Source organism: Lynx canadensis, chromosome F1, assembly GCF_007474595.2.
Source record: "Lynx canadensis isolate LIC74 chromosome F1, mLynCan4.pri.v2, whole genome shotgun sequence".
Lineage (NCBI taxonomy): Eukaryota > Metazoa > Chordata > Mammalia > Carnivora > Felidae > Lynx > Lynx canadensis.
This window is the reverse complement of record NC_044319.2, coordinates 56,273,232-56,300,285: the sequence shown is the minus strand read 5'-3', so window position 1 is coordinate 56,300,285 and position 27,054 is coordinate 56,273,232. Positions and strand designations below refer to the sequence as shown.

Genomic DNA, 27,054 nt, shown 5'->3' with positions numbered 1-27,054 from the left:
TAACATATTTGTAAAGTTTTGTTATCAGAGCGATAATGGTCTCTTAATATGTGTTACAAAATGTTCCCATTTCCTGAGTTTGTGTTATTTTTCCTTCAATTGGTCAATAAAATTTATTAGTGGAATTATCTGGACCTGAAGTTTTCTTGTGTGAAGGTTCTAATAATGAATTCAATTTTTTTTATGAGAGTATTCAGACTTTTTGTTTCAGTTTTGATCATTTGTGTTTTTCATGGAACTTGTATCTTTTCTCTAATTGTTCAACTTCACTGCCATAAAGTTATTCAGGATAATTCCTTTCATTGCCTTCAGAATTTATATTGATATCCTTTATTTCATTTCATATTTAGCAATTTTGTTAATATCCAAATGTTTTGGAGTATTATAGTTATCTTATTGCTGCTAATTTCTAATTCCATCCCATTCCTGTCACAGAAAATATTCTGTACAATTTCAGTCTTTTGATACTTATTGGTACTTATATCATGGTCTTCCATATAATCTCTTGGTGACTATCCTACGAGCATTTTTGTGGAGTTCTATAATGTCAATGTTCAAGGTGGTTATAGTACTAATTAAATTTTATATCCACTTAGCCATTATTTTTCTAAGTTGTTATTAGATCCTGAAGAATGGGTATTAAAATCTGCAACCAAGATTGTAGATTAATCTACTTCTTCCTTTAGTTCTGTCAGTTATAAACAATATTATTAAGTACATGCCCATGCAGGATTATTGTCTTCCTCCTTAATAGCTACTTTTCGCTTATAAATGTTCATTTTTATAACTGATAATGTCTTGAAGTATACTTTATTTAATAATAATATAGTATGTAACCTTCCCAACGTTTATTGTGTATTCAGCTGTCTTTTCCCCTCCTTTTACTTTCTTTCAATTAGTGTTTTTTTCAAAACTTAAAAAAAATTAGTATCTCAAATAATCTCAAGCACGTAAGAAAGGTATTTTAAAAAGTTATGTCCTGCAAAACTGTTTTTAAAAATCCATTTCAATTTAACCTACATTTTCCAAAGTAATAGCTTTCAAATTCTGATGCAGAAAAACTACAGAGAGTCAGGTCACACCCAAAAATTTGCTTCAGTCTTCAGAAGTGGGAAGGAAGATTCTATAATCTTTCTTTTCCCCACAAATATGATAGTACACTTGAGTACAGATGGCTGGTACACACTTTAGATCTACCTCATCAAAAGTAGTGCTCCTTAAAATGCAAATTACGATCTCTATCTCCTACCTACTCAATCCGAATCTAAAAGGTCATAACCTAAAAACCCACATTTTAATAACTGCCCAGATGATTCTTATCATGAACAATGTATTTTAAAAACAACTGCCTTCCAGTTTAGACTTCCAATTTTCAATTTAACTGTAGAGTTTAAAAAAAATCCTTCTAAATGGGTGCTAACTCATGAACAGCAGGCTAGTATGCTAAATTTAAAATGCCCCAAACAAAACACATTTGCATGTTCAATCTCTACAATTTTCTCAGATTCCCTACCTTCACATCACCACCTTCTCCCTTCCCCTAATTTTCAATATTTCCCAGTCTCTGCTCTGTGAATTTCTCTTGAATTGACTGCTTGTGTTACATTTCCCCCACAGTGACCTTGTTCAGACTTTTATGATTGCTAGACCAGAGGATCTCACCTTTGGCTGCGTACGAGAATCAGAAATGAAGCTTTTAAAAATCTTTCTGCTTTGGCCACATCCCAAACCAATTAAGTCAAACTCTCCAGGGGTAACAACCAGATGGAGTTGCAGATAAAATACAGGACACCAATTAAATTTTAATTTCAGATAAACAATAAATACTTTTTCAGTATAAGTATGTCCCAGATAGTGTTTCTATATTTGGTAAATAATTCTGGCAACTCCACACTCTAGCATCTGTAAGACTTTAATTGCTGAAATGTAGGTACAGGATCAAGTCAAATATATAACCTATTGTGAGTTGGGGTTTAAAAATTCTGACGGGTGCCTGGATGGCTCAGTCAGTTGAGTGTCTTGACTTCAGCTTAGGTCATGATCTCCCGGTTCGTGGGTTCAAGCCCCGCATCAGGCTCTGTGCTGACAGCTCAGAGCCTGAAGCCTGCTTCAGATTCTGTGTCTCCCCCTCTCTCTGCGCCTCCCTGCTCATGCTCTGTCTCTCTCAAGAATAAACATTAAACAATTTTTTTTAATTAAAAAAAATAAAAAATTCTGAAAGCTATTCCTTTAGATCAGGGGTCAGCAAACTTTTCCTGTAAAAGCCATAGAGTAAATACCTTAGGCTCTGTGGATCATATAGTCTCTTTGGCAACTACTGTACTCTGCTTTATAGTACAAAAGTAACCAGTGACAAAGTGTTAATGAGAGTGTGGCTGTGTTCCAATAAAACTTTATTTATAAAAATAGGGGGTTGGCCATATTTAACTCACAGGCTGTAGTTTGCTGACTCTATTCTAGACTATCAGATCATTTCAGATCTCCACTTTGTTATTCAATATATTCATTATTTTTCTCAGCTTTACATCACCTGGAAATTTGAACAGTATGAAAATAAAAGTCACGTGTATGAAAATAAAACTAACTCAAATAGTCCTTGAAAATACAACCCAGAAGCATACGTCTGGAAAATTCCTTCAAGGATTATCAGTAATTAATTCTTTGGATGATATTTCTACATCCTGCCACAAGGATATCATAGACTACTATTAATAACGTTTATTGAGTGCTTATTTTATGTCAGACATCATGTTGAGAAATTTACATACATATTCAATAACATTATATATTCTCATAATGACTCCTTGAGGTAGATACAATTATGACCTCCATTTTGCACGTCAGGAAATTGGGACACAATTAGAGAAGTGAAATACCTTGCTCAAGATCTTAGAGCATTAAGTAGAGAAATCTAGATTCAAACATAGGTCTGCCTAATCCAAAGATCAGATTCTTAACTACTGTACCACAGTAATTCCATCTATCCTTAATAGGCTACTTATTTTGCATAGTTCTCTGATCTACTGGTCTAACACTGCAGCAAAAAATCTGAGTATTACATTACTGGTTCTTATCTACACTGCATAAAATCTGAAGGGAACTAAAATTCAAAAAGTTAATGACTGTAAGGGATTTTAGAGTCTAATCCAATCTGTTCATTTTAGACCTGTGAAAATTAAGACCCAGAACTGATGAATTCTTCATTGACAGCCTTAACAATTTTACTTTAAATAGGAATTAGATGACATATTTTTTTTTAATTTTGTTAACGTTTATTTACTTTTTGAGGGACAGAGCATGAGATGGGGAGGGGACAAAGAGAGAGGGGGAGTCACAGATTCCGAAGCAGGCTCTAGGCTCCGTGAGCTGTCAGCACAGAGCCTGACGTGGGGCTCGAACTCATGAACCATGAGATCATGACCTGAGCCAAAGTCAGATGCTTAACCGACTGAGCCACCCAGGCACCACTAGATGACATATTTCTAAAAGTCTTCACTTTTCCTCCTTAACCGAAGTATTGGTTTCTCAAAGATTCCACATTGTATATAGCATTCATCAGAATGTTAATTCAAAGTAATCAGAAGGAATAACAAGCAGATTTATTGTTTACTTATTACTGTTTTTGTCACTCAATGTAACATAACCTTTACTTTTATTAATATGTAATACATTTAAATATAAATGGCACAAAAAATGAATAAAACATAAATGTGACTATACTTATATTTCCAAAGCTTATATCCATTAATGAACCTCAGAATCAATCGACAGATTAGTACTCTGTTCCTGTTTTGATACTTCTCTATGTTTTTCTTTTTAGTCTGTTACCTTTTAAGAGGCTGTTAAATTATAAAGTAGATATCATTGTAAAGACAACAATTTTGTGATCAAGAAAAAATATTTAAAGAATTCTGAGTTGGGGGGCACCTGGGTGGCTCAGTTGATTGAGCCTCTGATTCTTGATTTCAGCTCAGGTCATGACCTTGTGGTTCATGAGATCCAGCCTTGCACTGGGCTCTGCACTGACAGCACAGAGCCTGCTTGGGATTCTCTCTCTTCCTCTCTGCTCCACCTCACTCGTGCTCGCTCTCTCTCTTTCTCTCTCTCTCAAAATAAATAAACTTAAAAAAATAAAGAGAAAAAAAAGAATTTTAAGTGTACAAGGGAAAAAAATCACATAGCTCTCTTCTGATCTAAACACATCAGGTGAGTAAACAGCTAAGCTGAATTAGTGATATTGAAAGCACTGTTTATTGGATAGCTGTTAACCGTTAGAGACTCTCAGTAATAAAATTAGAATCTGTTTTTAAAATAAATGAATGCTTGCAAGTGTTAGTTGAAATGGGCATCCTGATACACTGCTGGTAATGATGCAAACTGTCTATTCTTAGAATACAACTTAGGAGAATTAATCCCCTAAACAAAAAGGAATTGGCTTTAAGGCCAAAATGTTCCTCTAGGACAAATTTTTATTAACTATATTTATACACAATCACCACTAATAGTCCTAATATCTGAGGGCATTATGGCTGGACATTCTGAACAGTGTGGAAAAGGGATACCAAAAAGAGGTCAGACTGTGAATAGGAGAGAATACATAACTACCAAATATAATTTCATGGGAAAAACTAAGAAATGATAATTCGTGTGACAGAAGAGTAAGTCTAAAAGTATGAAAACGCTTAAAATGTATTACATTTTAATTCACCATGAAACTAAGAAAGCATCATCACCAATTCCAATACAACAAGATAATAAAATATTATTGAATTGTAAACACTATCTGATGTCTTAACTACCTCAATACAATGCCTTTAATACCTATGTACTTAAGTAAAAATAATCTTGAAATACATTAAAACAGAAGGAAAATGGCACCAACCAAAACTGCAATAAGATGTAAGGTGAACTCAGATTGCAAAATCCTCAGTCAACAGAGATGTGGTTCATGCTTTAAAATTAAAAATAAAATTTATCAAAACGAATAAAGTTTCTAATTGCTCTGGGTTTCTGAGACAACTAGAATTAAAACTTGCTGATATCTGCACTATCATAGACTAAAAGAAAAATGATTTCACAGTAATGTTGAAACAGATTTTCTAATATGATAAAAAATTGAACCAGTTCTAGCTTGTAATACTTGCTTGTTATAAGAGCCCTTCCAACATTTAGAAGATCACAAAGTCAAAAGGTTTGGAGCCATTGGTAATCCTTGATCATGTGACATTGGATTTCCAATATGGAAAAGGACCAATGAAATACAGCAGAGCTACAGAATGTACAACTTGCCAAATATTTAAACAAAATAACTTCGCTAGGTTGGTTGAGAGTGCTGGTATTCATGATTGAAAGCAATAAACATATTTTACAAACTTACTTGATTTTTAAATTGATAGCAAATTAAATGGCATTACTATCCTTAATTATATATGTCTCACTTCACTGTTTAATTTGATACCTCTAATCATGAATAGGGGTCTGAAATGTAATACTCCACAATGCAGACATATATATTCTTTCTGAAAATTGTTTGAAAAGCTCCTTAATTCCTTAATAGGAAATTGCAAATTGTATTTAATTGTGAGGTTTTTATTTCTTCATCTTAGGAATCCTAGAACTAGTGAAAACAAGGAAGCAAAACTTCACAATTCCATGCTCTCAATCAGGAGTAAATTTTGAAGAAAAGTGGAATTTTGTATTTAATGTTTCTGACCTTGAGTAATTAAATCTAAAAATAAAGAAAGCCTAGTACATAAAGACCTGTTCTTAGGTACAATCTCAACTTCTTTTTGTATTGATTCAAAGACAATGATGCCATTCATACTTTAAGTACCTCAGATATTTGTTTTTCTAAAATATAAACAGCTGATCACAGTGCAACATTATTTTTTTTCCTAACAGAGAACCAGGATACTAATCATCTAGTGTAAGTGGGACAGAGGTGTAATTTAAAGCAGGGTTTCTCAACCTAGGCACCCCTGAGATTTGGGGCTGGCTAATGCTCTGTCATGGGGTCTGTCCCATGCAGTAGAAGGTGTATAGCAGTAACCCTGGCCTCTACCCAGGAGATGTCAGTAGCCTCTTATGCTGCTCCTCCCGCCAGCTGTGACCACCAAAAAACGTCTCCCAACATCGCAAATGTTCTCTGAGGGAGAGTCATCCTTGCTTGAGAGTGAATAATTTAAATCACCTCATCATTAAAAAAAAGGAAATCTTATGGGGCGCCTGGGTGGCTCAGTAGGTTGGGTGGCCAACTTCGGCTCAGGTCATGATCTCACGGTCAGTGAGTTCAAGCCCCGCGTCGGGCTCTGTGCTGACAGCTCAGAGTCTGGAGCCTGTCTCAGATTCTGTGTCTCCCTCTCTCTGACCCTCCCCTGTTCATGCTCTGTCTCTCTCTGCCTCAAAAATAAATAAATGTTAAAAAAAATTAAAAAAAAAAAAAGGAAATCTTACAAGTTCAAGAACTGTCAGTCATGAGAAATTTAGGTAAAAATGATGAATTGATCTAGAACAGTTGCCCCTAGCATACTATAAACGTATGGGAACTCCTTTTAAAAGTCTAAAATTACATTGTCCAAAATGGTAGCTCCTAGACACATATACCTATAGAGCATTTAAAAATGTAGCTAGTGTAACCAGTTACTGAACTTTTACGTTTATTTAATATAATGTTTTATTTAAGTATAACTAACATACAGTGTTATATCCATTTCAGGTACGCAACATGATTCAACAATTCTATACATTACTCATGGTAAGTGCGGTCACCATCTGTCATTAAATGTTATTACATTATTGGCTATATTCCCTATGTTGTATCTCTGTGACTTATTTATTTTATAACTGGAAATTAGTACCTTTTAATCCCATTTATCTATGTCACAGACCCTCCACCCACCTCCCCTCTGTATTTAAGAGTCTGTTTTTTGGTTTCTTTGTTCTTTTTTTTTTTTTTTTAATGTTTATTTATTTATTTTGAGAGAGAGAGAGAGAAAGAAAGCATGTGTGCAGAAACGTGAGAGATATTGTGGGGGAGGGACAGGGAGAGAGAATCCCAACCAGGTTCCATGTTCAGCACAAATCCCAACACTGGGCTCAATCCCACAACCATGAGATCGTTACAATCTGAGCTGATATCAGTCAACTGACTGGGCCACCCAGGCACCCCCCGTTTGTTTTTTATATTCTACATGTAAGTGAAATCATATGGTATTTGTCTTTCTCTGACTTATTTCACTTAGCATAATACCCTCTAGGTCCATCCACGTTGTTGCAAATGGCATGATTTCGTTCTTTTTTATGGCTGAGTAATATTCCTGGTTGTGTGTGTGTGTGTGTGTGTGTGTGTGTGTGTATGTGTGTGTGTACACACACACATACACACACACATACACACCACATCTTTATCCACTAATCTATTGATGGCACTTGGGTTGTTTCCATATCTTGACTATTGTAAATAATGTTGCAATAATAAACATAGAAGCACATATATCTTCTCAAATTAGTGTTTTTGTTTTCTTTGAGTCAATAATTATTTAATGTAAATTTATCAGTATTCAAATTGAGATGTGTTACACATGTAAAATACACACCAGATTTGAAAGATTTAGAATGAATAAAAGAATGCAAATTATCACTTTAATAATTTTATATACATTATGTGTTGAAATGATAATATTCTGGATATAATGGGTTGAATAAAATATGTTATTAAAATTAATTTACTTATTTCTTTTTTTCTTTTCTTAATGTGGTATCAAGAAAATTTAAATTTATATTTGTAACTCCTATTACATTTCATGGTTAGCATGGTCTAAAATGTTTGATGATCTGTCCAAATATGTACTGACTATTAAGATATATAATACCAAAAAGTTATTATGAATTCAGTGAAATATTTCAGTGATTTTAGATTTTACTTAAACACAACAGCACCCACAAACAATACTTAGATTGTTGTATTCTTAGAACTATCTCCAGCCTAAAGTCTGAGATACACTTATCTGTAAACATATATCAAAACTGGTGATGATGTAAATTCATAAACTGAAAAGTACTGACTCTAGAATCTGTTTCCAATGATCTTCCATTCAATTTTATTAATTATGCTTATATTTACGCTGAAATGAACTTATCTTTTCTGTCTCTGTAGGAATACCATTGTCTTTCTTCTTCCCAACTTCACTACAAACCAATAGCAAATAACAAAGCTCTTCTGACATTTCAGACATTCAACTTACAGCACAAAAATAACCTCGTGGTCATTAGGTCTTTTTTCTTTTTTTTAAATGTTTATTCATTTTGAGGGAGAGTGAGGGAGAGAGAGAGAATCCCAAGCACACTTTGTGCTGTCAGTTCAGAGCCCAATGCGGGGCTTGATCTCACAAATGTGAGATCATGACCTGAGCTGAAATCAAGAGTAGGATGCTCAAACAACTGAGCCACCCAGGCGCCCTGGTCATTAGGCCTTTCATTTGCCCTACCAAACTACTAAACTCTTCTAAAATTATATTAAAATAACTTTTTTTGTCTCTTAAGTTTTATGACAAAATTATCATTATTTTGTTCTACCATTTTCAATTCTATCAGCTAAGGTAAGTAAAACCTTAATTGCATTCAAAAGGGTCCTTGCACTTCTGGTTCTGATTCTCATTAATATTAAATTAATAGAAAAATAAAAATCATATTTGCATAAGCACACAGTGTCATTAATAAGAATAAACCAAGAACAGATAATGAGAAATTAGTGGATTGTACAGCTCAGCACATTATTTTGCTTACCCAAAAAAGTATTTGGAAACCCCAGTTTAAAGCATGTGCTCAGGATAAAAGCTTATGGAGATGCTAATTTAATAATTATAAAAAGCGGTTTGACTTCAAAACTGTATCAATCTCATGACTCTGCATTTTGTTAAACACATCTATAGGTTGCATAATCTATTTAGTAAGTAGCCAATTCCACATTCCTATTCTGGTTTACGGATTCAAAAAGCTTAATATTATTTCCAAAATTTTTTAAGTGTAGAAACAATGCCACAAAACCTTTTTCCAGAGTTTATCAATTGTGGCATAACTAAATTATTAGAAAGTTTATGCTTCTTGGAGTTTCTTTTGGGGTAAAAAAAAAGTTTCTTTTGGAGTTTCTTTTTTGGGGAAAAAGAGAATCTGAAAGACAGCAATCTGCAGGGTTAGAGGAAGTTGAGTTCAGCAGACTATTCTTTAGGACAAAGTTTAAGTTAAAAGCTTCAGGGAATGCTTTACAAAAAGGCAATAAGTTATTCATCTAGCAAAACTTGGCTGAATCATAAAACTGAAAAAATAAAAAGTTCTGGAAAAAAAGTACCCCAATTCAAATACACAATTAAGTTGAAAGAACATTTAGCTGGTACATCTATTTATATACATTTTATGCTACAGTTATACTGGGCAGTGAGATAAATTACTGCATACCTGGGAGGAGCTGTTGGATAAATAATTTTTATGTGCTGGAATGTTAAATCTTGATTTAAAACCTGCTTGATCCATGTTCTCAGTCCTTGTCCAGAATCACCTGATGGATCACAAAATCTAGGTTAAGATAAAACATTTTGACAACACAGTGTATTTAAAAGCAGTCTATAACTCTCATATCACACAGAGGCTGGAACAGGGAATAAAAAAAATTTCCATAAATAAAAATAACTGCACAGAAACCAATTTATCAACATGAATTAACTGGTCAGGTATAAACAGCCAAAAATAATTTAGATTACTTTACTCGTAACTTCAGCACTGATCACTTTATGAGTTTTAAGTTTCTCCTTTGTTTAAGGGTACAACAGCAACAAATACATGAAGTAAATTATTTTTTCTAAAAAAAAATTCTTTATCTGATTTTAAACACTGCCATTTTTTATCTTACCCTTAAAAAGAGTAAATTTTTAAAGTGTATATAAACTTTTGTACTTGGAACAACCTAAAACACTTTTCTTGGTTAAAGCAATAAAATCTATCAAAGGGATAGTTAGCATACTTTTAACTTAAAGAAATCTAAGTTTAATTTCGATAACCTGTTTACATGATGTAAAATAATGATTATACGCCCGAAGGCTGAAAAGTAACCGAAATCCATGCAAGAATTAAGGTATGGATATTTCCATTAAAAAAAAAATGGAAGAAAATATAGGTCCATCTTCTGTAGTCCTGAAGAGGAAATTTTAAAGGTGACAACTTTTAATTTCTTTTAAATCAGTTCATTAAGACATCAATTCAAAATATATCTAGGAATGCACATCAATGTGTCAGGCAGTGAGGGCAAGATGAGGAAGAAAAGAGTCCCTGCTCTCACTGAGTATACAGTTTATTGTGAGGAGTGGACAGTAGCCGAGTAACCATACGTAAACATTAAAGGCCAATGTAACCACTGTAACCATGAGACCCTTGGTGCTGCCAGGGTTTATGGTACTCAGAACTGCCTCAGCGAAGGAGTTCAGGGATAACATTACCCGAATGTAAGCTCTGCAGAGCAAAGGCCACTTTGCACTTTATCCCCTGAGTTATTCGTTCACATAAGGCCTAGGGCACAACTGACACAAGCCGACACAAAGTTTTAAGGTCCATGGGCTGGTGAAAAGGGAAGGGCACAAGGAAAGAGCATCTCGGACAGGATATGGCGAATGCGAAGATCCTTCATTGGAAGGAGCAGGATGACGTCGAAGAATTGAGAGAAAGAGCAGGGAGTGCAAGATAAGGCTAGAGAAATCCTCAGAGCCTGGAGCTAGCTGCTTTTTGGCAGAAAGGTGGCCATCTTTTAAGGGGCACTCTGGCAGCTGTGTGAAGGGAGGGACAAAAGTGGGCATGAGGAGATCAATAAGGAGGCTACTGTTCAGGTGACCGATGCTTAAGTTAGGGTTCTAGCAATGAAATGTACAGAGATACTTAGGAGATAAAATTAACAGACATTGGCGATAGGTTAGTTATGAGGGGTCAATGGTGGAAGGTTTCAAGGACGATGGTGGGGTTTTTGGCCAGGATAACTGAGTGAGCAATGGAACTACACACACTGAGATAGGAAATGCATGAATCAGCAGGTTTATACTCGCTGAGTGTGAGGTACTCTTCAGAATGCATACAAGTCCTCTAGCTGGGGTTGAGCAAACTATAGCCAGCTGGAAGACAAAAACCATAAGAACGACTGTAACAGTTTTTAAAGTTTATTTTATTTATTTTGAGAGAGTGAGAAAGAGACAGAACAAGCAAGAGAGGGGCAGAGGGAGAGAGACAGAATCCCAAGCAGGTTCCACGCTGTCAGGGCAGAGCCTGACTCAAGGCTCGATCTCAGGAACCATGAGATCATGACCTGAGCCGAAAGCAACAGTTGGACACATAACCAGCTGAGCCACCTAGGCTCCCCCAATTTTTACATTTTTTTAAGAATCATTTTAAGAAAATGAAGGAAAAGAAAGGAGAAGAGGGAAGCAGAAAAGAAGCCATTACGTGGCCCACAAGAGCTACAATGGTTGCTATCTGAGCCTTTACAGTAAGTTTGCCAACCCCTGCCCCACACCGCCTGTGCCAGCACCCTTGTGGATATCCTGGCCTACTCCTCTCACTCCAGACAAACACGCCTGACTGCCGTTCCATGTCGGAGAACCTACCTCAGACCCTCTCTCCTGGCTTTTCCCTGTCTGCAACAGTCTAGCCCAAAACCTACACGATTGCCTCACTCAAGTCTAACTTCTGAAGTGTCACCACTGTAGTGAGACCCACTCGGACCACCTTATCTAAAATTATCACCCCCTATACCTCCCATCCTCCTTGCCCTTAGAATTTACTACTATCCACTCACTCTATAATATTTCCTCCACTAGAATGTAAGTTCCACGACAGAAGGGAATTTTGTTTGTTTCGTTCATTACTATATGCCTGGAGCCTAGAACAGTGCCTTGCACAGTGGCCATATAATAGATGTTTCTTGAATGAATGGGTTAATGAATAAGTGATTATTAGGCCTCTGGAAAAACACATCCAGAGCTCAAAGGAAACTTAGAGACACACATATATATCACCATAGAGAGGAAAAAACAGAATCCTTGGGCATATATGCACATTAGCTGGGGAGAAAAAAAAAACAAAATGAAAAAAAAAATAGGACCAAATTCTGAGGAACCCCAAAATTAATGGATAGAAGAGAATGCAAAATACACCAAAAGGAGCAAACAGGTAAAAAGAATCAAGAAAGCGTTTCAAGAACACCGAATGCTGATGGGGCCCCTGGGTGGCTCAGTCAGCTAAGCCTCCGAGACTTCAGCTCAGGTCATGATCTCACATTGGTGGGTTCAAGTCCCACACTGGGTTCTGAGCTGATAGCTAAGGCCTGGAGCCTGCAGCCTGCTTCGGATTCTGTCTTTCCCTCTCTCTGTGCCCTTCGCCTGCCTGTCTCTGTCTCTGTCTCTCAAAACTAAATAAACATTAAAAAAACATTAATAGTTGCTTCCTGTACTGGCCTTACTCTTAAAAAAAAAAAAAAAAAAAAGAATACTGAATGCTGCTGCTAACAGTTGAAATAATGAGATAAGAGGATGACTGAAGAATGTTTATTACATTTAGCAACACACAGGTTACTGGTGACTTTACTAAGAGCCAACTCAGTTCGCAGACACTTACTACAGGAGGAGAAAGCAAGGCACGCATGGTTTGTGTGAACCTTATAGCGCAGTGTGGAATACAGACCTTAAATTAAGTAATTACAAATATGAATACCATTAAAGGAGCATCCAACAGAGTGAATTAATCTAAGCCGGGAAACCAAACAAAGCTAATTAAACTATTACTTGTGCTTATCATCCTGAAAGAAGATACTTCTTTTGTATTTTAGGAGTAGGAAAGGCTCAGATGAAGCTGGCTATGTATTACTCACATTCCCCTATATTCTTCGATCGCTGGCATATCCTAGAAAAGGTCAGACTTTAAAAAAAAAAAAAAGCTTCTGGGGCGCCTGGGTGGTGCAGTCGGTTAAGCGTCCGACTTCAGCCAGGTCACGATCTCGCGGTCCGTGAGTTCCAGCCCCGCGTCAGGCTCTGAGCTGATGGCCCGGAGCCTGGAGCCTGTTTCCGATTCTGTGTCTCCCTCTCTCTCTCTGCCCCTCCCCCATTCATGCTCTGTCTCTCTCTGTCCCAAAAATAAACGTTGAAAAAAAAGCTTCTAAATTCACTTCTTCAATCTTAAAAAGCAAAACTTAATGCCACAAAGCAACATCCATTCATCCATTCACAAGGTCTGCTTTTTAAAAAGTTGGCACTTTATTCTAACAGCAAGGTAAAATTGTTACAATTGGTTTATATTGTAGTATATATGTAGTAACATATTTGGAGTAACCAGAACCCAAACATCTCCTGTAACATAACCACATATAGTAAAGTCTAAGTCTAATATAAAATCATACATTCAATAAGGGTCTTATTTACTACAATGGAGCTCTAACTATACAGGAATTGCATTACATTTGCATAATTAGCAGAATTCTTTGGATAAATTCTTTGTTCCAAAGTACAAAAGAAAAAAATAATATATACTTTTATATTGTACAAATCTGGATTTACAATTTATGAAAACATCGGTAATTTGAAATTGAAAAGAGTAAGGATAGACGTTAAGCAAAGCGACCCATGGAAAAAAGAAACGTCCAGGAGTATTTCCTAAAAATATTATTAACTAATTAACTTATTTATTAAAAAGATTATGGTATTGGGGAATTTCTGGATGCTTATAAATGAACACCCTTGGAGCCCAAAATAGTACCACTAACAGTCTCTTAATTGGAAAGCACTGGTGTCACCTTAGACACCCCACCTCACCTTCTAAATATATCTCAGCAGCCAAATTTCCCTTTCAACACGTTTGGCCAGTTCCTTCCTATTTCCAAAGTGATACATCCTAGCTCAGAGTTTTTCCACGTTATCCCTTCTGAAGTCAGAGAGATCTGAGTGCGAATCCTAATTCCATGACCACTCACAGTAATAGCCAAGTGACCTTGGGCAAACTTCAGCCTATTGGGACTCATTCTTAAAACGAGAATACTTCCCACAATAGCCCATTTCCAGGTTTCCACCCAGTACCTTTCCAATCCCCTTCACTATCCAATCACCATTTCTTTACGCCTACCAAAGTCTCAGCTCAAAGCCCACGTTCTCGGTCAAATCTGACAAGCTCTTCATCTTCCAAATGCCTTAATATGCCTAACCACAGTTTTTTCCTTACAATTCTCTTGGCAGTAAATCATGTACCATCTTGTGATCTCCCGTCCACTGCTGACTCAAACTAACTGAATTGTTTTTGTTTTTAACTTTAGGTAGGCGCCCTGAGGACACCGGCTGCATCTCATTTCTTTAAAAAAATATTTCCCAAGAACTTATTCTGGGCCAAGCACTAGGGATGCAAAGATTAAAACAAGGGTCCTTACTCTTGAGGAAGGGAAAGTGAAGTGAGAAAGACAGACGTAAGTAATTACAGATGAGTGGAAGAAATGCTATACCGAATTAAGCACACGTCACTAAAGGCGGGCAGTACAAGAAGATCTACCCCTGGGACTGAGAGCTGACTCGGTGCTGTATCTTGGGGGCTTAATGACAAGAGAGGGAAAGAGGAAAAAGAAAGAAGGGGGAGCAGGAAAGTGAGGAAAGGGAGAAAGGCACTCCAGCCCTGGCTCAGTGCCTCACAGAAAGTATTAATAAATATTAAGTTAACTGTCTGAAATGTCTACAGTAGTATGGGAGACTGGAAAAAGAAAAGCAATGGCAAACAATCCAATGCTGTTGAAAACCCAAATCACTAATAGCTGACCCTGGAAAGTACTAAATAATTTATTTGTCTCTAGCAGAGAACTTACCTTACTAACTTGCTCTGTTTAAACTTGAGGGAGAACAATGGTAGGGGTAGGGGAGGGTAGCAAGGGTTGCAAAGAAGAGTATATTGTAGATGGAAGGATGGCCGAGGGGCGGGACACAGGGGCCATCAGCGAGGGCGGTGGGCCAGTGACCACAAGATAGAAAAAGGGAACACACGGTGGGGAAGGCTGGGAACAGATTACCAGGCCCGTGTGTCCCCAGCCACAGGGCTAGCGAAGGGAGGAGGGTCGCCCTCTCCGAGTCCACCGAGCCCTAATGGGCCCAGCGCCTCCTCCACTAGGGCAACACTGGGGGACCCGAGGGGAGGACGATTCCCAAGCAGAAAACTAGGACGTGAAACTGTAATCCACCTGAGCCGTGCAGGAAGATCAGCGAGGCGCTGTGCCTCCCAGCTGGCGACACCATGCAACGCTGCACGCGAATTGAACCCGACGCAGCCGCCATCGCTGCCGCCCGAGGAGTTTCGTGGGCCCCGCCCCTCCACCGCCCCGCGGGCCCGCGCACGTAGGCACGCAGGGCGCGCGCCCGAAGACGCGCCTGCGCGGTAGGGCTGGTGCTGTCGCGCTTCTGGGTCAAATCTGAGGCAGGTCCTGTTTCCGTGAGAGTTTTCGGTTTTGCTGAGGGTGGTATTGTAAAGGTGACAGCTTCGCTAAGCCTAATGGGTATATTTGTTTGCTGTGGGATTTTTAGCTGCAATCCTAAAAGTCAGGATTGCCTTTTTATTTGGAGAAATAAGGGTGTTGTTCTGTTGAAAATTTAACAGATACAATCATACTTCACCTTCTTTGGGACTTGAACAGGATGTGTGTGGCTTTTTATATGCAAAATAAGACAGCTATATAATAAATCTGTAGTTTTAAAAAACAGTTTACACAGCAGATCTAAGGAGGTACCGTTTCACACCCATTAAGATGGTTATTATTCGGAAAACAAAATATATGTTGGTGATGATGTGGAGAAATTGAAATCCTGGCGCATTGCTGATGGGAATGTAAAAATGGCGCAGCAGCTGTGGAAACAGTTTAGTTTTTCCTCGAAAAGTTAAACAATTACCATATGAGCTAGTGATTCTACTCTGGTATAGATGCAAAAGAAATGAAAGCATGAGCTCAAACCAGTATTTTGTACACCAGTGTTCATTATTCACAAAAGCCAAAAGGCGGAAGCAACCCAAATGTCCTTCAGGGGATGGATGGTAAACAAATTGTAGACACATAAGATGGAATCCCTGTGATGGAATGGTATTCAGCCTTAAAAAGGAATGTAATTCTGATACGTGCTACAACATACATGAACCTTGAAAACAGTATGCCACGTGAAATAAGTCAGACACAGAAAGACAAATATTGTGTGATTCCACTTAGATGAGGTATCCGGAAAGTAGAGGGGGGATTACCAAAAGCAGAGGGGAAGAGGGAATGGGGATATGTTGTTTCATGGGTGTAGAGTTTCTGTTTGTGATGATGAAAAATTCCTGGAAATCGTGATGACGGTTGCACAACATTGTGAATGTCCTTACTGTCACTGAGCTCTACGTTAAAAATGGTTGAAATGGTAAATTGTATGTTACATACATTTTATCACAATTTAAAATTTTTTTTTAATGTTTATTTTTGAAGGAGAGAAAGAGACAGAGCATGAGTGGGGGAGGGGCAGAGAACAAGGGTGGCATAGAATCCCAAGCAGGCTCCAGGCTCAGGGCTGTCAGCACAGAGCCCCATTAGGGACTTGAGCCCACGAGCCATGATATCATGACCTGAGCCAAAGTCGGATGTCCAACCGACTGAGCCACCCAGGCACCCCGTCACAATTTTTAAAATACTAAAAATAAATGGAACTACCTTCTATCTGAAGACCTAACCATAGACATCTTCTAACACTGAAGTCTGTAGACCCAGCAGGTGGCTCTTTCTTCGTGTAAAATTCAACAAACAACCCAGTGGAACTTTAAGTGCCATTAAACACCAGCCTTCCGTTCATTGTAGTTGCCATCATATTTAAGCAATTACAACTTACCTTTTATTTGTTCATGGTACTCACCCTACTCCCAAGTAGCTAAGTTGCTTAACATCATGAGCCAGTTGCCAAGATAAGCTCTGTGCTATCACAGTGTTGGACCAATGCTGTCCATGGGAATGGTCCTACATGCTTTTAGTTGACCAGATGCAAAAGGAACTTCGAGTCATTTCACTCAAGACTATAGATCGTCAGCTGAGAGTACTGAGAATGAAGTCATTAGAAAGGACAGACTGGGATGGACCTCTGATAACCAATTCTTAAAAAATACTTCTGTCTTCAGGCCTGCCTTCCCCACATGAATTCTCAATAACTTTGAAGAGCAAAGTGAGAAGAGGGCAGTGTTACACTGGGAGAAACCACTCGGAGGTGTGCCAGGTAAGGCGTTGAGTTCTACTCTTAGAACTCTATTACTGCCAGAGAACCTGGCTGCGCATCACCGTGTTCTTCGAGATAGCAGAAAATCAGGAGCTTAATTATTTGCTAAAGTAATACAGCTAATATAGCTAATGTAATATAGCTACATCACTATTGTTAACAGTGATACTAAACAGCCGAAATTCATTGGGACTTAGTAGGGTGCCCAGTGCTGTCATAACTAAATTCCCATAAAAGTCTGTACTATTGCTATCTGTTTCTGCCAGTGAAGCTCAAAGAAGTCAAGACCCGGCTCAAGAGCATACTGCCAGTTATCCATAAAGCCTGGGCTCACGTATTAGGCCTGACTCCAAAGTCCAGGTCCTTAACCGTTACACATTTACACATTAGCTCACAAAAATAAGACAGGATATACCCCAGCTATTTTAATTCAAAAACAAAAAACCCTCCCCCACCCCCAACACACAAGCCCCAAAATACTTCTGGTATTTGGACGGTAGCCCTTTAGAGTCTCTACTGATTAGGAGTTCTTATGTTTTCAGATTTCCCCACGTCTCCTGGTATTAGTTCCCGGTTTGTTCCTTAATGTGAATGAAAACCATTTTGAGCAGACGGAAGAGCAATACCGGAAGGCTGGGATTCTGAGTTTCACCTAGAACGTGAGTCTTCCCAGATTCGGGATCATTGTTAGAATAAACTAGATTTTTTCTAAACCCAATCAAAGTGCTCTTTTATTCCCAGTGATTTAAATGCTTAGATATTATTGCTATTCCTTTCATCTTTATTTATAGAACAAACAGAAGGTTTTAGATTACTATATTTAGAAATGCCATCTGGTAGGCAAACTATTGAACAAAAACGTTTTGTTCCTTTCATGTAACTGCATTACTTTGAAATGTAATTAAGTTTCAGGATGGTTGTTTGCTTCTTTTATGGTGGATCTTTTGCCCTATTGAACTTGGGGAAAAATTCTCCCTCGAAGATTTTTATTCAGGCATTCTTTTACTCTTTGTGTAGCTCTTAATTTTTTGTTGTTACTCATTTGCTCTCAGACAGTCTATTTGCCCATTATATTTGATGTACCCTGTTTTTGGTAACTTCAGTGTCTAAACTAAGAAAATCTAGTAAACGAAATAAAAACAAAAAATAATCTCCCTTTTTGTTGGGTTTCAACATCTTCTGAAATCTAAAGATATAAATGGCAAGGTCGGAATTTAGTTTGCTCTCCTCCTGTGAGCTTAGAAGTTCTTTAGGGCACACTTGCTGGCTTTAAAAAAATGGTTGCAAGATTAGTCATTGAGAGTAATATATTAGATACTTTCAAACGATTACGGTTAAGCTCACATTAGTCATGCAGACAATGCACAGTTACGCATCTTGTTTTCCTCAATCTTGAGCATCAAGTTGTATCCCCTCCATTTTTTATCTGTTGAATTATTTAAAGGGACAGAGAAATACATGAACGTAAATAATACATACACGTTAAACGAAATGGCCCAGTGGTAGATAATTTGTTAAATTTTGTGAATTAACCAAGTAAGGTCCTTTATATCCATTTATGGAAGAAAAAGTAGAAAAAACTTAAGTATCTTATAAATATCTTCTAAAACAGTAAAACTAAACTCTTTAGAAAGGAATAGTTATATGAGTTTATAAACTTTAATATAGCCATCTCCTCAGTTCTTGGGAGCTTCAACTTGCATTTGTCATTCTAGATACAGTCCTTTTAGGTACAGGTGAGAGGAGTCCCCCTACTTCATCCCATGAGTCCTACTAGATATGCACGGCATAGATGGGGTCTTTTTAGAATAGATGGGTCACCTGAGGCATTGTGAGCTGGGCTGAGGCAGCACTGGGAAGGTGGACACATGAATCACTCAAATATAGGCTAAATGCAGTTTTGGTTTTGGAGCATGGGTATTTGTCACTGCGGCTTTACTATTAACAGTCAAAGTAATTCCCACCAAAACAGTGTGCAGGCCCAGGGTGAGGACTGTGGAAGTCCCTCCTTTGAACATAGGCTGGGTGGTCAGTATAAACGCCTGGACACCGGAACATGTGATTTGCATTGCCATATGACTCTTATTTAGTAAAGGGATTTTCTTCCTTTTGAACACCTCCCCTGACCAGTTCTCATATTCCCAAGCTACTCTCTGGAAATATTTCTTAATCAACTTTCTCCAAGTCCTTATAGTAGTCTTGGGGTCCCTCCATCGGTCTTCATATTGCCTGTGTACTTACTCTAGAATCCATTCTTTGTTCTCCTTCAGTAGACCTTGATAGCTCTTCAAATTCAGAACAATAACTATTAGCAACTCCTAACCAGATCCTGTTTCCCTGAGGGCATTGAAGGTTAAATCTTCAAACTCTCCCATTTGCTGAGGGGACTGTTGGATTCCATGCATCTATTACATAGACAGGGAAGTAAAGCAAAAAGAGTAATTTCCCTGTCAATACAGTCTGAACATTTATATCCTGATACATTCAGTTAAGAGAAGATGAACTATGTATGTAATCGTAACAGTATACAATGAAAAGAATATTGAAATGGTACTAAGGAGTTCTTCCAGCTTTAGGAATAACAAGGTGACATTAAACAGGCCATTTAATCTCTTCAATGTGTTTCTCTAACTGTGAAATCAGGGAGTAGGGCTTGATAAGCTTACCAGTTCTATGATTCTAGGATCACGAAAGTTTAAATATGGAACACTTGCTATTTTTATACATGTACCTCTTCTATTTAATTCTGCTCATAAAATTATGGCTCAAAACTCTTAATTGTACTGCACAAACTCCTATTTAGTAGTATCAGAAAGACCAGCAATTATCATTTTCCTCCTTCCTTGTATGACAGACTGACTTAGCAACCTTACTCTCCCTTCCTACTTTTTCTTGTTGTTTAGTAAAGGCCAGTAAAGGCAAAAAAAGAGTTAAAAAGAATCTTTTAAAAAGATAATCAGATAATACAAAATCAGTCTTTCCATGTAAAAAGTAAATGCAATTTATTCCAAAGTGGACTATGTTAAGGATATATATATATATATATATATATATATATATATATATATTCTGTGTTGAAAACCTGAAAACCCACACACAATTCTAAACTGATTGTAGACAAAGTTATGAGTGTTCTGTGGTGGAAGGTGCAGTAGATTTGAGGTAAGAAACCTAAGTTTGAATACTTATCCTGCTAACCCTGTGGTCTAGTAAGTTTCAATTTCTTAAGGGCAAGGACTGTTTTATTGATCTTTGTATTCTCCTGAAATACCCACAAAAGAATTGTAAATATTACTTGTTGGAATTAAATTATGCTTTTAATTGAGTTATATTTAGAGGAAAAAAGAGTGAATAAAGGGTGAAATTCTGTACTCCTTCCAACACCTGCCATAATGTCATTGGCCATATTGGGAGTCTCCAGGAAGAGCTAGGGGTGGATGGGCCAAGACTTGGAGGAAACAAAGCCAGGGCCAGGATCACAATATTAGGACTGGTTTCCACCTTCCCTTAGGAAGCAGAATTCTTTGAAAAAAATAAAACCCATTATCAAGAAATCTTGTGGTGGGAATCAGACAAAACTGACATGACACTGAGTGAAAAGAAGAGCTAGGTCATAAAGGACAAGGCAAACAAAGAGCCATAATCCAGGAAAGCCAGTTGCTTAAAATGTGGCATGTGTGATTGGAGCACTACAGTCAGCCAGCCCACGAAGAAAGGATGTTGTTCTATGGTAAGTCTATTAATTCAGTGATGGTGAGGATGGTAAGGGTATGTTCATGGTGTCCTTTAAGATTCAGCTAAAGTTAAGGACCATTTCAAAAGAAAGGGACACCAATGCATGTGCGCACACACACAGACACACACACGCACACACACACACACCATTTTGAACGCACTTTAGAGGTATTGCGAACTCACTAAAGGATTCCCTACAAATGTATGGATCTCAGGTGTGACCCTCCTTCTTGCTTGTATGTTTTTGAAAGCAACATCACGTATGATTAATGGCCACAGGTTCATTCAAATTCCCAACAAAAAAGGCTTTACAATTTTTTTTAGTGTTTATTCATTTTTTGAGAGAGAGGGACAGAGCATAAGTGGCAGAGGGGCAGAGAGAGAGGGAGACACAGAATCTGAAGCAGGCTCCAGGCTCTGAGCTGTCAGCACAGAGCCCAACGCAGGCTCAAATTCATGAACCATGAGATTATGACCTGGCCGAAGTCGAGCAGTTAAATCACCTGAGCCAATCAGGCACTCCTAAACAAGGCTTTTAGATGCCCCTTTTCTTTATACCCTCAATGAAACCAAAACAATTATGTTTACCTGGTGTTAGCTACCTTGTCATCCAGTTTAGTGGGTAGGAGAAAAATAATAATTAACTTGTATAGTATATGGTAATTGTCTCCAAAATATTTCCAATGTATGCCCTATCAGTAAAAAGTTTTTTATCATATTTTATATGTGCATATTTATTTATTTATAAATTATATGAATGAACTATACAGACACAAAACATAAACAAAAGTAGAAATTTAAAAGTGTGGGATAAAAACAAGATATCAACAAGCTTTAATATTTTCTTTCTACATTCCAAAGAATTGTCTTGCCTTACATACTCTTGAAGTAAAGTTATCCTATTTAGAAAACACTGTCCTTTAGGATAATTCTTGCAAATCCAAGCCTGGAAACAAGCAAATGGGGTCATTTTTATAGGAATGCCTCATTTTATATATGCATCTATATATGCATATATATATGCATAGATGTATATCTATATATGTATATATATCATAGTATGATATGCATCTCAAAGTCTAAATTTCCAAGATAAATTAAATGTGGTATAATTTATATTTCAGTGAGTGTCTATTTCTTTGATCTTCTTGAAGCCAAACTGGATTTTTTTTATCATTATATTCCCAGTGCCTAGACTGTATGAAAGGATTCTTCCCAGAATTTTTTTTTAAAGATATTTTTGATATCTGATATAAGGTTTGACTTCACAAAACCAGTTTTCAAAAAACTGTTCAGTTCCCTGTTTATTTCCAGAGACAACCAGCCTCCTGCTCTGTTTCTTCATCATGTTGAACTCCAAGAATTCTCCAGATGTGCTGTGCTGCCTCTTGCCCCTGTGCCTTTGCCCATTTGGCCAGGAGTAACTTTCTCCTCTCCCATCCTTTACTTGCCTACTTACCTGCCAAAACTTAAGTCTATCTTCTCCTCCTTTGATTTGTCTTCATTGAGCCCAAATGCCCTTTACACCTGCTCCTCCAGTAAGCACAGCCACCACAAAAGTAGCATTTGCACAACTGACCATTTACTTTTCTGTCTTTCCCACTTCCCACTCTAAACTATGGTCCTAAAAACAGTATTAACAAAAATAAAGAGCCTCCACTTAATGTGGCCCCTGGGCTAAGTTCTTTGCAATTATTTTCTCACTTGAAGGCAAGGCTGAAAGGGTGTGCGTGTGTGTTTGTGCATGCATGTGTGTGCACGTGCATATGCATGTATGGGTGTGTTTGTAAAAGAATTTTCACTTAATTCTTTTCCCATATTCTCCACTAGTTTATATTTACATGGTCATTATAGAATGCATGATAGAGGATGTTCAAAAATCTCATTAACTACAGCTGTGTCAATAGGAAAAGTACATGATGACTGAGCAATCTACTCAATACTTTACATTTTTAAAAAACATTAAACATCAGCTTTTGGAACTTTAATTAACAATCTCAACTTCTTGCATCAATTTGCGCCCATGGCGGTCTTTGAAAACCTGTTTATCACGGTAGTTTATTTCTCTCTTCTAGCAATTTGTATATTCTTCTTACTAGCATTGAAGTCTAAATGGAAAAACATTAATAATATTTTGTTTATGAAGACAAGTGGGTTGACTCTAATAAAAATATTGACTTATGTCTTGCTTCTCAGTGAGAAATGCCACCCATGAAGCCTGCTGACACTTCTAATAATAATATAATTTTAAGAAAGTCAGAAATAGTACATACCTTCACTTGCAGAAGTGTGAATTATTTATTTTTCTTCACACAAAAGATATGTAAAATGCATCAATGTTCAATGTTAGCTGAAAACAATTTAAGCCAGTTTTTACCTAGACTATGTAAAACGTTAAAAGGGCTTGCCATACTTAACATAGACTATAAGAATGTATATCCCTTTCTATAAAGCATGGATATAAGACTTAAAATCTAAAATAAAAAAAGTAAAGCATTAAAATATAAATAGTAATCAGCTTTCATCTACTTATTTCTTCTTTTTTGTAACAAAAGAATAGATCCACATATGCCATACAGATTTAAATCTGTCCCTTCTCCACAAAAAAGTATCCTAATGTAGGTGTTTTACATCATGCAAGTAGAGCTGATAGACAAAAAAGTGTGTTTCATAGTTATTAAAATCACTGCATATACTAACAGTTTCCCCTCTCTTGCCAGTTTCCTCAGAGAGGAGTTCTGTTTAGTCACATGGTTAAAATCTGGAAGCCACTCGGGGAAGTAATTACCATCAATTTGTTGCTTATTCAGAGAAGACATGCTAAAATGGAAGTAGAGAAGGCAAATCCCATTCTCCTTTGATACACACACACACACACACACACACACACACACACACACACACACACATAGACATAGACTCCAATGTCATTATTGTCTTAAGACATTCAGTAGACCACAGCAAAGACTGAAGTATCAACAAATATGTTCTTTGTCTTAAAGCAAGCTTCCGGAAGACATAAAAATGCACAGCAAGTGAAATCTCTTGACTATTTCAGTTCACACAGGACACAATTTTGATTTTGACCCATGGTGCTGGCTATAAACAAAAGGTGCTTACATTTTTTCCAAGTTGTGCTTTGTCAAGCACCAAGTTTCTCTCATAACATCACTAAGGAGACTTGTTCATTTCTGAGTAAGGAAAGAAGGAGAAGGAAAATACAGAGTGTGATATTAAAAGTTCACTGAGGCGCCTGGGTAACTCAGTCAGTTGAGCATCCAACTCTTGATTTTGGCTCAGTGATCCCAGGTTCCTGGGATCGAGCCCCGAATCAGGCTCTGAGCTGAGCCTACTTAAGATTCTCTCAATCTCTCTCTCTCTCTGTCTCTCTCTCTCTCTCTCTCTCTGTCTCTCTCTCTCTATCCCTCTCTCCTCTCCCCTGCTTGTGCACATGTGCTCTCTCTCTAAAAAAAAAAAAAAAAAAAAAAAAAATCTCAGCCATATTCTTTGTACTCAACAGCAATCTTTTTTTTTAAGTTTACTTATTTATTTTGAGGGAGAGAGAGAGATACAGAGACAGGGGGAGGGAGGGAGGGAGGGAGGGAGAGAGAGAGAGAGAGAGAGAAGAACCCCAAGCAGCTCTGCACAGACACCAATGTGGGACTCGAACTCACAAATTTTGAGATCATGACCTGAGCTGAAATTAAGATTTGGGCACTTAACTGACTGAACCACCAAGGTGCCCCAACAGCAACCATTTCTTAACTGTTCCACAGATATCTGAGATCTTTCCAATAAGGTCAATCCAAGATGCTTCTCTAGGGATTTCATTAAAAGATTTGTATGGGCTCCAAAAGGGAAACAAGGACACACAAATAGTGTAAAGAACCATTTTTTTTTCTTTTAAATTATATCACAAGGTAGAAAAGAAAGACCATTCTTTACGTTCAAAGATTATGCTAATCATGGGAATTATTTTGGGCTCTGAAGCCTAAAATGAAGTCCTTTGAAGAGAGAACTTTAATTTGTGGGTATGGCTATTGTTCTCAGAGGTTGTCATTGGTTATAATTATTGTCTTTTTTGACCTGTGGCTGACTAAATCCTTTCCTCAAACGATGTCACCACATTCCACATTACTACATTCCAAGTTTTTCTGCTGAAGTTTCTTGCCCACCTCCCACGTTGTTTGAAGAAGGGCTTCCTTGCAGCTCTATGAGCACTTCTGTCAGGCCCTGCTGTTTGCAGTTGATTTACTTTAAGCTCATGTAAGCCTTTTGGGTGTTTTGTGCCTAGCCCAGTGAAGTTTTACTGCAGTGACCATCATTTGAATTCAAGTGGATGAAAAAAAATCTCATTGTCAGTGATACAAAATCAGTGATTACTCACATATCCAGATGTCTCATGTTAATGTAAAATTGTCCAAACTTGACCACTTTCCAAATCTGAACAGTCCAAATCTTAAAAAAAACCAAAACAAACAAACAAACAAAACTAATAATCTCTCTTCCACAGTGAAATCAGAATCAATGCTACCTTCCTAGATGGGACCTGGAGATGTGGTGAACTGCCTTCCCATATTTAGTTATCCTGAAAGTTCAATCAGATACCAAAATCTTAGTACCTATTACCTTAGGATTGGTAGTAGAAACTTTTCATTAAACTGAGCCAAATTAGATAAAATGCTAATAGAACTGATAGATTGACAGTTTTGTATTCTTAAAGAACTTATATTTTCCTTTCTGTAGCTCAGAGTATATAGCAGCAGGATGATGAGGAAAAAAGATATATTTTATAGCCATTTGCTATACAGTAGTTAGAACCCACTGTAGTTAACCAAAATCCTTCTTATTCTTACCATTTTGGTGTATGTAATTGTAAACTGACTAGTAATTCAGCAGTAATAATGACAGGGGAATAGATTCATTCTTGAAAACCATCTGCCATTTGCAGAATTTGCATTTGTTTGTGAGGAAAAGACTCCAGTGATGCATTATATTATATTATGGAACAAAAAATGGTAATATGACTTAGCTCATGTAATTGTAGTCTTAAATTTATCCTACAAAATATACTGAAATACTTTTGGGGATTTGAAGAAGGTCACTTTTCTGTGGCTTCTTCACATAATTGCACATTTTAAAAGCTGTAATCAGAATTCCCTCGTTTCACCCTATTATTTATTAATCAACTGAAATGGGACTTCTCCCAAACGTTAAGCATGCCTTTTTGTTTTCTCAATTTTCTTTACTTATGACTACAATAAATATTATTTGGTGCTATGAGTATTTGATTATGTATAATGTACTATGCTAAATACTGTTGGTAAATTAAAGATACATAAGACATTGGTCCTACCCTTAAGGAGCTTACATTTAGTAGAGAGACAAAAGGTGTATACTTATAAGGTAAATACTAATAACTACTATAAAAAGGTTATAGGTTAAATTTTAGCAAGGTCAGAGGAGAGAGAATGTTTCTAGGTATGGAAAATCAGGAAGGCATAGCAGAACAGACAACCACTGTTCCTTAAATATGACAAGCAGAAATTCCCAGCCACTGGACTCCTAACACCTAGAAGCCTGAAGATCAGGCCTTGAGCTGCTCTCTCCTCCTGTTTTCACTGAAGTTCAATATGTTTCTCTACAGGGAAAGAATGTTCCTGACAAGGTACCCTCTTGTCTCTCTTTTTTTACTTACCTTGTTCTGTCTCTACCAAGTTAACTTTTAGCCCCTGAATAAAGGGATTTCTTCTCATGATAAATTTAGGATATTCACTGTAATGGCAGAGTTTTCATGATTTAATAGACCTATGTGACTTGGAAATGGTAAATTTGCAATAGATGTTTAGTGATTGAGTGTTGAATGAATAGCGAGTGAGTGATGAGTGAGTGAGAGTAAATGGTCATCAGCTAGGAAACAAACCAGCCCAAGAAAAACAACTGGATTCTGATTATATTATTTAATGTAAATTACCGAAGAGCACTTAACATTACTCTTTAAACTTTATTATAGTTATTTAATAATGGGGCACCTGGG

At 37.2% G+C, this 27,054-nt stretch overlaps 1 protein-coding gene and 1 long non-coding RNA gene across 2 annotated transcripts in view; one reads left to right on the top strand and one right to left on the bottom strand.

Annotated features, from left to right (window-relative positions):
* Positions 1-15,361, bottom strand: part of LYPLAL1 (lysophospholipase like 1) — a 44,958-nt gene extending 29,597 nt beyond the window's left edge. The window contains exons 1-2 of the mRNA XM_030302817.1: positions 15,239-15,361; positions 9,454-9,553 (exon numbers count right to left, since the gene is read on the bottom strand). Coding sequence (XP_030158677.1) covers positions 9,454-9,553; positions 15,239-15,332 — 194 coding nt within the window. The 5' untranslated portion in view covers positions 15,333-15,361. The remainder of the gene's footprint in view (positions 1-9,453; positions 9,554-15,238) is intronic.
* Positions 15,362-17,191: 1,830 nt separating this feature from the next.
* The window catches only part of LOC116737854, a 90,488-nt gene continuing 80,625 nt past the window's right edge, over positions 17,192-27,054 (top strand). Inside the window, exons 1-2 of the long non-coding RNA XR_004343134.1 lie at positions 17,192-17,282; positions 17,825-17,941. This is a non-coding gene — a long non-coding RNA (uncharacterized LOC116737854). The remainder of the gene's footprint in view (positions 17,283-17,824; positions 17,942-27,054) is intronic.